Raw genomic sequence first — 11,236 nt, 5'->3', positions numbered from 1 at the left:
TTTCGGGAAGGTGGCTCTTGGCCATTCTGATCTCATGCCCAGGCACCCGGGCCTATGTGATCAGGTTGTCATCCGATTTGTTGTCACCTCGTCATGCTAACTCCCCTGATTGATCAGCTCCACATTATACAGAGAACATGGAGAGCCTTCAGGGAACCCCAAATCATTCTTTTTTTCTTTTCTTTTCTCTTTTTTTTTTTTTTGCCAGGCGAGGGGGCCTGAACTCTGGGCCTAGACGCTGTCCCTCAGCTCTTCAGCTCGAGGCTAGTGGTCTACTACTTGAGCCACAGTGCCACTTCCAGCTTTTTCTGCTTATGTGGTGCTGAGGAATTGAACCCAGGGTCTCATGCATGCAAGGCAAGCACTCTATCACTGAGCCATCTTCCCAGCCCCCACTCCCCACCCCAACCACTCTGATTAACAGCTTTGACACATCTATTCCAAAGGCCTCAGTACTCCCTGCTCTACTCTCTTATTTATTTGTTTGTTTGTTGTTCAGTTCTGGAGCTTGAACTCAGGGCCTGAGGCACTTTCCCATAGCTTTTTCAGTCAAAACTTGAGTCACAGCTCCATTTCCAGGTTTTTGGTGGTTAGTCGGAGGTAAGAGTCTCAAGGACTTTCCTTCCCAACCTGGGTTTGAACCTCAATCCTCAGATACCAGCCTCTTGAGTTGCTAAAATTACAGGTCTGAGCCACCAGTGCCTGGAAAAATATATTCTGAAAATTACATTTACCTGACTATATTTTAATGTCGTTGCTGGAAATTTTATATTGCTTACATGACTCACATATTTTTACTGGACAGTGCTGGACAAAGGTTAAACATATAGATTTGAATCCTGCTCTGCACTGATGGCTTATACCTATAATCCTAGGTACTCAGGAGGCTGAAAACTGAGGGTCATGATTCAAAGCTAGCTATTAACCATCCAAATATCAGAAATGGAGGTAAGGCTCACATGATAGAGCACTAACCATGAGTGAAAACACTAAGAGAGAGCCCTTTGGCCCTGAGTTCAAGCCCCAGTATACAACAACAACAACAAAAATGGAATTCCTGTCTCTGTGTGTCTATGAGCAACCTAATCTGCCTCTCTGGGTTTCTTTCCTCACCTGTATAATAGGTAGCTCCTCCCTAATCATTATGTGGTGCTAATCGTTTAGAGGAAGAAATTAAGTAATGCTTGAAAAACGCTTGGCCTACTGTCTAGCATGTAAGAAGTGCTCAGAAAAAGACATATTATAGGCTTCTTTTTACCGTGTTACTCCAAAGTGCAATTCAGCAAATGTCCACACTATTTACTAAGCCTGCTTCGAGTGGGACCCTGGGCATTTAGTGGAGGAGACTCATGGGGGAGAGTCTCGCTCATTCCCACCCCCGAGGAGGGAGGCTGCCATTGAGCAGAGACAAAGGCTAAGTCAGGTGGAAGGCTGGAGATGCTTGGAGGGTGGCTGCTTTTGCAGGGCTCCTGGGGAGTCCCTGGAATGGCGGGGGGGGGGGGGGAGACTGTCCTCTGTAGTCCACAGTCCACTTCACCATCTTTTCTGTTTCTTGCATGCAACTCTGTCCTGGCCACCTCTATGCCCTAGTGTTCATGGCAACCTTTGTGAAGCTCGTCCTCATGATCCCCTCCCACCCAGCTACACTGGCATCTGCCCACGCGGCACTCCTGCACACTTCGCCCTAGCTTCTGCAGCTCTATTCTAAGAAGTGTCCCTGCGAGAGGGATTCTTCGAGACTGAATAGCTCCTTCTACATCATCCTGGAACCCAGCCTTCACAGCTCTCCCTTGGTCTTTGTAGGTCAGTCATGCCTTGCTCTACAAACTTACCCTTTTTCTTGGGCAGGGACTAAACTAGGTCTCCCACTCCTCCCAGCTCTTAGCTGAGCCATTCAACAAGACCTCTGGCTTGCCAAAGTCCCACTCTGGGGACACAGAGGCGTGTCTGCCCGGGCAGAGTGGAAAATCCCTTGCTGGGGGAAGGGCCATGGAAATTTCTCCTTAATGCTTTTCCTCCAGACTTGGACTGGCCCCAGAAAGCAGCCAAGCATTTATTTGCCCAGTGACCTGCAAGGTGGCTCTATTCTTCCTCACCCCCAACCTCCCAGCCTTGTACCCAGAGAGGGGGATGGGCTGGGGCTGGGGAAAAAGAGCAGCCTCTGGTAGCTGCCATGACAGCCTTGCTCAAAGACTCTTTTCATAGATGTCCCTGGGCACCAGTGGATTATGCCTGTTATCCTAGCTACTCCCGAGGCTGAGATCTAGGATCATGGTTCAAAGCCAGCCTGGGCAGGAAAGTCCATGAGACTCATCTCCAATAAACTACCAGAAAACCAGAAGTGGAGCTGTGGCTCAAGTGGTAGAGCACTAGCCTTGAGCTGAAGAGCTGAGGGACAGCGCCCAGGCCCAGAGTTTAACCCCATTATCAAAAAAAAAAAGGTGGAGTAGATGTGTGGCTGGAGTAGTAAAAGCAACAGCCTTGAACAGGAAAAGCTAAGAGTACACTGGTCCTGAGTTCTGGTCCCAGTACTGGTGCTCATGTTTACACTTACACGTACACATACATGTGTGCACACACACAAATACACACACACATACACAAAAGAATTTCTCATAGATGTCATCCAGGCCCATCCAGTAGGCTCAAAGATGAAGAAAGAAAGGGCAGCAGGGAAATCATACAGGTCTTCTCACTCCCGGGTTCCTCATCTGTAAAATGGGAAGAATATAATAAAATACCTACTTCATAGGTATTTGGATGATAAGATCCAAGCAGCTAAGCATTCCACAACTATGAATTATTTCCCCAAGATAGTTCCAAGCCTACTGCCTTTTGCCCAGGATTGAATGTGTACTTTATAGTCATGCTAGATTGTGCCCATAGCATAGCACTTCATGTGGTTGTTTTGAAATAAGGGCTCCTTGTGTGGCCTTCGGTATTCAAATGGTCCTTCTGTCTCAGCCTCCTGAGTAGCTGGTTTTTTTTTCTTCCCCAGCATACCACAACAAGGGATTAAACCCAGGGCCTTGCACTCTACCACCTAGCTACAACCCCAGAACTTGGGGGGGGGAGGTGGCGTATGCTCGTGCACACACGTGCGCACACGCGCGCACACACACACACCAGTCCTTGGGCTTGATTGAACTCAGGGCCTAGATTCTACCCCTTAAGTCAAGGCTGGAGCTCTACCATTGAACCATACCTCCACTTCTAGCTTTTTGCTGGTTAAATGGAGATAGGAGTCTTACAGATTTTTCTGGTTGGACTAGTTTTGAACCTCAATCCTAAAATCTCAGCCTCCTGAGTAGATAGGATTACAGGAATGAGCCACCAGTGTCAGGTAAGATGATGACTTTTGAAAATATATCAGAGGAAAACAAGAAGGCCAGAGGAAAGGGCACTCCAGGGAGTCCCAATTACAGGGCACTTGTCAGCACCAGCTCCATCACAGCCCAGGCCCTACCAGCCCCTGGCAACTGCTACCCAGGGTGGACCCCAGTTAGATCTTCTTATCACTTCCCACTATGATTGTCATGTCATGTCATGTCATTGAGGAAACAGAAGTCTCCAGAGGTAAAGTGACTTGCTCCAGGTCATCTGCTGAGAGATGTCTGAACTAGGATTTAAACTCTGGTTTCACCAATTCTAATGCATGTGGCCTTAAGCCATTGAGACTACTACCTCCATACCCAGACCTCGGTCTTGAGTAGTCCCCTAAATTAGACATAATGGCAAACAATTAAGTGTTTCTATCCTTTCTTCTCTCTTTAGCCTGAGATGATACAGCTGGCAAGTGTGTGTGTGTGTGTGCGCGCGCGCGCGTGCACACACACGCGCATACACATGAGCACGCATGTGCTCCGGTCCTAGGGCATTAACTCAAGGCCTGGACACTGTCCCTTCGCTTTTTTGCTCAGACCTGGCACTATACCACTTGAGACATAGCTTTACGTTTAGCTTTTTAGTGATTAATTGGGGCTAAAAGTATGACATTTTTTTTCTGCCCAGTTTGGTTTTGAACTGTGATCCTCAGATCTCAGCTAGGATTACAGGCATGAGCCACCAGTGTCCAGCTTGTGTTCTCAGAGCCTAGGCTGAGAGGATGCTTGAAGGCTCAGCCAGTCAGTACTTTAGTTAACCACTCTATGTCAGGCCTGAGGGGAACTGAAGGGTACCCTTCAGAGATGTCAGAGACCAACACTATCATTGTGAAAGATTGGGGCTGGGGAGAGGCAGAGGAGAACCATGAAAGAGGGCTACAATTTACTTTGGCCTTAAAGGAAGGTCAGGGTTTGCAAGCAAAACAGCAACCACATCCCTGGTGGAGGGCACTAAGTGCAGAGCCTGAGGCTACAAATAGTGCCTTGTTCCAAAATAAAGCAAATGGTGTAGGGAGGGTAGGAGCCAATACCAAGGGTTTTGAAAGACAGACAAAGAAATCTAGAAATAGGGAACAATTACAAGTTCTAGAGCAGTGACCTGATGAGGTAGGAGATCGGAATGAAAATGAGGGAATACTATACAATGAAAGGAAATCCAACACTAATTTTGCAGGCTAAATGCAATAATTACCAAAAACATTTTCCTAAGTTGGATTTTGTGTGTCTATATAAGCTTTATTAGCTTTCAGGCATAGCAACAAAAGAACTTGCTCTATCTTTCCTTAGGAGCCCAATAATCAGGGCAAAGCTCTCTGCCACATCCAATGAGATGTAAGGCCTAACTGGCTTAAACCTCAGCAGGAGTCTATCCCTTTATTATAAGGGCTCCCGCTTGGACCTCCTTTTGTCCTATTTGGGGAGATGTTTGGGCCTGGTGAGGAAGAGAAAAGCCAGTGTGGTTTCAAAAGAGGGGAATCATTCTCAGCTGAGCCTTCTGGGGACCCAAGCCTCACTCAGGCCTTAGTCTCCCCCACTCCAAAAGGTATGACATACACTCAGATCCCCGGGGCTTGGAAAGAGGCCACAGAGCCACCAAGCTCAGGCCTCCAAACTCTGTCTCTGGAGATAGACCATTGTTTTCTTTGAGCCTGTTTTGGGACCAGGAACACAGAGTCACAAGCACTGGCACAGGCCTCAGCCCCTGGGAAAGCAGCCCCCAGACACTGCCTCTTGCAGTCCCAAGCCCCTTGGGGTTGAGCACAAACAAGGTCAAGAAGATGTCATTCAAGGGCCAAAGCCTCCAAACTCCTTCCCCATCTACTCTCAAGGTGGCCCTTAGGAGAATGTACTAAAAGACAGGTGCAAGAGCTTTCTAGAAACTACACTCTGGGCACCTTCTGTCAGCACTACTCCTTTACAAATCTACTTCTAAACTCAACCCCAGTTGATTTATTTTGGGGGATAGCTATACAATTCTACCAAAGATGTGTGTGTGTGTGAGTGTGAGTGTGTGCATGCGTGTGGACACACACACTTGTGTGGTACACTGGGACTTAAATTCAACCTAGGTACTGTCCCTTATATTTTACTGCTTCAGGCTGGGTGATCTACCACTTGAGTTCAACTCCCCTATTTTACTGTTTGATTGGAGATAAGAGTCTCATAGACTTTTCTCCCCAGGCTGGCTTCAAACCTTAATCCTTAATTGTCAGCCTCCTGAGTAAAGATGTGGGTCTTCTAAGCCATCTCCCATCTCAGGGCCATGCATGAAATCTGGGATGGAGATGCAGATTTCTAAGACATTGCTCTCCACTTATCAGAAAAAATCTCTTTTGTTGTTGTGGTGGGGTTTTTTTGCTTTGTTTTGTTTTAGGCTCCCCTGCCCCCATACAAGGGTTTGAACTCAGGGCTTTGTGCTCTCAATCATCTTTTCCCACTTGTTCCCACTCACACATCTGGCTTTTTAGCCCCTTGAGTGGCTAGGATTACTGGTGTGAGCTACCAGTGCCCCGAGAACTGTTTTAACCAGGGCCCCAAGCAATCTGTCTATATAATCAAAATGGAAAAACTACTGTTATACAGTCTTGGACAAAGTGTCTGTTTGGAATCAGGGAGGGAAACAAAAGAAGTAACAATTCTCTAGATGCCAGGAGTGGAGGGAGAAGTGGAGAGTGGGAAGTGGGAGGACCTTGGCCTTCTTCTGAGCCAATCCCAGTCTTCTGGCCCAACTCCAGCTTTTTTTTTTTTTTTTTTTGATAAGGAAACCTAGCTTCTCCAACCCTAACTTTTGTGATAAGGAAGTCTTGGGGAGTCAGGGTCACCTTGGATAGCCCTCCTGCAATTTGTGTTGGGGTTTCTCCTCTTGTCTGGGCCACACCTCAGCTTGGAGGCCATGTCTTGCCCCTCTGCACTTAGGTTCTTGTCTGGTGAGATGCTTGAGCCGAACCTTTTTCAAACTCTTCCTCTCAGCTTGTTTATGTCACAGCTCAAAATTATGAGTTCCGTGACATAGACCAGACTGCAGATTTTTTTTCACAGCAAGAGTATCAGCCAGGTGCTGGTGGCTCAGACCTCTAATCCTAGCTACTCAGGAGACTGAGATCTGGGGATCACTGTTCAAAGCCAGCCCAGGCAGATTCTCATCTCCAATGGACCAGCAAACAGCTTTAGTGATAGAAAGTTAACCTTGAGTGAAAAAGCCAAGGGACAGTGCCCTGAGTTCGAAGCCCTAGTATCAGTACCAAAAAAAGGCTCTTCTAATCCAGAAAGGCCTAGTTCCTATGTTCAGGAACTTGTGCCTTTTAATCTAGGCCAGGTGAGTTCTCCCTACTGAGACTCTGGCTCTGAGGGAGGTCTGACTCATTGCTCACCTTGGGGTGCTTTCCAGCACATTCCCCTGGTAGCTCCAAGGCAGGCAAGGGAGCCAGAGTAACTGGCACAGATGGCACGGTCTACCTGTTACTAGGCTGGCAGGCAGTCCTGGAAAGGTCTAAGGAACACACACAGGTGGACCTCAGAGCCTGGTGAAAACCCTTCCTTCTCTACCAGCACTCACCCTGCTCCTCCTTTTCACCTCACGGCATAGATGAGACCCAACCATTTTAACAAACATGTTTATTAGAAAAGTAAAAAATATTGCATAGGACTTAATACTTGAACATCAAGTGTATTCATGAACAGTGAATATTTTCATGTAAACAGTTCTAGATGGAAGACCCAGGTGGCACTCCTGTGGGGAAGGGGTTCCAGCCCCCAGCCCCACGCAGCCCCATCCCCTCACGGCTCCTCTCCCACTCCATGGCAGGGGAGGATGGGTTGGACGCAGCTCCTAGGTGTTATGTTTATTTTCTTCAAGTGTCAAAGATCTGAAGTGATCCCAACACCCACCCCTTCCTAACTCTTACATTCATGCGTCTGTAAGATCGCTGCCTACAACAGGTCAGTAGTGAAGCTCCCGTCCCCCAAACAAAAGATACAAAACAACCAACAAACACACTTGGTCCCTTCAGACCATGAGATATACAAGCCACCTCCTCAACCCTCCCCGCCTCCTGGTGGCTACCAGGGGCACACACCCCTTGCAGAGGCCAGTGCAGCCCAGCTGCCTCCCCGCTCCAACCACTGCTGTTAACTATCAGTAATAACAAAAATAATAAGGTACATGCTACATACACATCCAGCCAGAAGCCCGGGGGGCTCCAAAGCCTTTGTTTCATGCTACAGTACTAAGGGCATGTGCCCCAAATAGGGAGCCACCTGCGACCCAACTCAGCGCCAGCTTCTTCACAAACACTGTTCCCTATCTCAACCTCGGCCCCTCAGGCGGCTGTTGTCAGTTTGCTAACACAGGCATCAGTCCCTCAGTCCTGGACTGCTGGTCTCCATCCCCCCCCAAAAGTTCCCTTCTCTATGCCATGGGGACGAGTGCGGCCCCCTCAGGCTGAAGTTCAACACTCTTCAATGAGTAGCTGCTCGGAGCTGTACAGCTTCTTCTTGATGACTCGGAAGCCGGTGCTCAGCGTCAGGGACTGGCTGAAACCGGGGACGAAGGGAGAGTTGGCAGAGAACAGCCCCTGGATCTTGGGCCAGAGGCGAGAGTCCAGGCGCAGCACGAGGGTCAGCTGGAAGGTGGGCACCAGGCTAGGGTCGAGGGCCAGTTGGCCCACATTGTGGCAGCTCTTGCCCTGCTCCACGCAGACGTCCAGCAGCGCCCCCCGCAGGCCGCACGGCTCGCTGTACGCCAGGCGCAGGAGTTCCTTGCCCACCTGGCTCACCAGCTGACTGGGCATCAGCAGGCGCGCGGGGCGCCGAGAGCCCAGGCGTGCCTGGGACAGGCTCTCCTGCAGCAGCTGCATCAGGCTGGCGCACAGGTGTTCATCCTCGGGGTCGCTGAGCAGCTCGAAGTCGGGCAGCGACACCCCGTCTAGGTATACGGAGTCTGGAAGGCAGAGCACACAGCAGAGTTATTACAACAGCCACCACCGAACCCGTGCAAGGCGGGGGAGGAGCTGTTTTAATAAGGAAGCAGCGCTCCTTCCCCACCCACTCCGTGCCTCAGTTTTCACCTCACACTCGTACCCTCCCCCCTCTCCGACCCCTCCTTCCCCGCTCCCCAAGCCCCAGGCAATTTGGGTCTGGCTGAGGTTCAGAAGCCAAGGCGACGGCTTTGACCCCTTTCACGGTGTTGTCAGCGTCCCCCGGCCCCCCGCCAGCTCGAAGCCCTCCGAATCGGGTCGGGTACCCGCCCACTGCTTACCTTCCTCCAGCCCGAAGCCACTGTTACTACTGTCCAGAGACTCGCAGTCCGAGCTCTCCAGGCTCGCGCACCGGTCAAGCCCCTCAGCTCGGGCCGTCGACCCCCAGGGCGAGCGCGGCTGCCGATTTGGGGTGGGAGTTCGGGAGACTGAAGAAGAGGAGGATGAGGAAGAGAAGCGGTCCCAAAGGCTAGGCATGGCGAGGTCGGACGCCAGGACGTTGGCTGATGAGCTCAAGGATGAGGGAGCGCAGAGGCCGCTGAAAGACACGACGAGAGACACCGACCTAAGCGTCAGTCGAGGGAGGAGGGTGTTGAGACAGGACTGCGAGCGCTAGGACCCCGCTCAGCCCAGGCTGAGATGAGCACACACACACAGAAATGGACACTCACCAGCTACAGCTCGGTCGGAGAGAACTGCTGGGACAAGTGCGTCCTGCTGCTCGAATGGGTGCGCGAACCGGTGCCAACCACCGAGCGCTGCCCGGACCTGTCGCTCCCACCAGGCCGCACCTCCCCCAAGCGCTGCTGCGATCCCTAGCAGCAGCGGCCAGCATCCTATAAGGACGAGCGCGGCGAGGCCACGCCTCCTCAGCTCAGCAGACCAATCTAAACACGGGAGTGTGGCTCACCGCGGCCAATGAGCTTTCGGCGCACGTTCGCAGCGTTCTCTCCTGCCCGGTGACAGCAGACTGGCCCCACCCCCACTGAGCCCTAGAACGCTCCCGGCCGAACCCCGAGCCACGGCCACGCCCCCTCTCTGGAAGGGATCCGCGGCGGCTGCAGCTGCCAAGGTCCCTGAGGGCTCTCGCGGCAGGGGAGGATCAAGGAAAGACTTGTTTATTATAGGGTCGCGTTGCTGGGGTAGGGTGGGGGCGAGGATACCGCCCGTGACTTGAGCCCAGAGAAGATACTGAGGGAACTTGAGGGGTGGCAGGCTGGGAAAACAGGGACCCCCAGCGCCTGGGTGCCCGGGGCACAAGTGGGCGATCGAGTCGGACGCCTGTGGGGCCGCGGCACGGGAGGCGGACGTTAACCTGGCCGGCCCTCGTGCACGAACCCCACGCTCTCCCGGCCTGCCTGGGGATATGGGGGTGGGGTCCAAAGACTGGGCAACCGCAGGCCCCGAGGCCCCCGAGCCCCATGGTCCCACCTGCCAGTCCGCCTACACGGGGGGGGGGCTTCATGGGGAACCCCCTCCCTCTCTCAGTCTCCAGCTGTCCCTTAAAGGGGAGGATTTGGGTAGGGGGTCAGAGCCGTGCTCACAGGCCCGTGAGAACCAGGACTCAGCAGACCGACGTGCTGACCCGGGGACAGACCGCAGCCAGGCCCAGCCCCCCAGCCCGCGTCGGTCTGTGAGGCCGGGGCTCCCTCCGGGTCCTAGAGTCCCTATGCTGTACTTTATGTAAAAGAAAGAAAGAAAAAAACAAGAGAAAGAGAAAGAAGGACCCAGAGTTCGTGCTAACCTAGGACCTAGGTCTCCAGAAAAGCCCGTGCGTGCAATGGCTATCCCGGGTTTCATCATACAGGCGGGGCCCCAGGAAACCCAAGCCTGGCAGCGATGCTCCAGGGCTGATAGTGCTTGTCTGGAGCTTCGCACGGACTCGACCTTAACGGGTTTATCTACGTGGGACGCTCGGACCCTGATGGAAGAGGGAATCAAACTTACATCAGACACTGACTCGGGAGTCAAACCAGATCAGACTGGTGAGCCTCAATGTGCGGTGATACATGACAGTTGCCAAAGAAGTCAGGCCACTGCCATCTCCTCTTAAACTTCCTCCCTCATCCCAACATACACATTCCAGTTGTTATTTTTTAATAGAAAGCTCAACCCACAGACCATCCAGGCAAAGCAACACTCAAGCTTTGCCTTCTACTCTTATCTTTCAGGTTGGGAGAACCATTTATGGGAACACATTTATGATCAACAAACAACCAACACCCCAGGGGACTCAGATTAGGGGACATTTTAAGGACAGCTGCGCTGAATTGAATAGCCTGTTGGATGCTGTGGCTTTCAAGGTCTGAGTCTGGCCTTCTCTTCCCTCCCCTAACTTCTGCCACTTGCTGGGAGCTTCAAAGACACCAAATATTGAGACAGTCGGATGATGTGCTTGGAGGCTGAAGCAGATGACATCCTCTTGGAATCATCCTAATGGGTGGAAAGAAAAAAGAAGTCTATGAGGGTGAGTTTTCCTGCTGCCCTGAACCAGTTGGAGACTGAGTAGTTTTCTTCTTTTAAAAAAAAAGGCTCAAGTGGCAGCGCCTGCTTTAGCAAGTGGTACAAGGTCCTGAGTTCAAATTCTAGTAGCACCACCACCACCAAAAAAAAAAAAAGTATTCTGGGCCGCTGGTGGTTCATGTCTGTAATCCTAGCTAGTCAAGAGATTGAGATCTGAGGATTGGGGTTTGAAGCCAGCCCTGGCAGAAAAGTCCATTAAACATCAAAAAGCTGGAAATAGAGTTGCAGTTCAAGACATAGAGCTCTAGCCTTGAGCAAAAAAGCTCAGATAATGCCCAGATCCTGAGTTCAAGATCAAGTACCAGTGTGCATGTACACACACACACACACACACACACACACACACACACACAC

At 51.3% G+C, this 11,236-nt stretch overlaps 1 protein-coding gene across 1 annotated transcript; it reads right to left on the bottom strand.

Annotated features, from left to right (window-relative positions):
• Positions 1-6,981: 6,981 nt before the first annotated feature.
• Positions 6,982-9,167, bottom strand: Ddit4 (DNA-damage-inducible transcript 4). Its single transcript, XM_013025692.1, has 3 exons — positions 9,031-9,167; positions 8,641-8,897; positions 6,982-8,322 (listed from the first exon to the last, which is right to left on the bottom strand). Exons 2-3 carry the CDS (start codon positions 8,834-8,836, stop codon positions 7,832-7,834), a joined length of 687 nt encoding a protein of 228 aa, XP_012881146.1. The 5' UTR covers positions 8,837-8,897; positions 9,031-9,167; the 3' UTR covers positions 6,982-7,831.
• Between the last annotated feature and the right edge of the window lie 2,069 nt (positions 9,168-11,236).

Source organism: Dipodomys ordii, unplaced genomic scaffold (genome assembly GCF_000151885.1).
Source record: "Dipodomys ordii isolate 6190 unplaced genomic scaffold, Dord_2.0 Scaffold86, whole genome shotgun sequence".
NCBI classification, from domain to species: Eukaryota; Metazoa; Chordata; class Mammalia; order Rodentia; family Heteromyidae; genus Dipodomys; species Dipodomys ordii.
The sequence above is the reverse complement of the archived record's forward strand: the minus strand, read 5'-3'. Positions and strand labels throughout refer to the sequence as shown.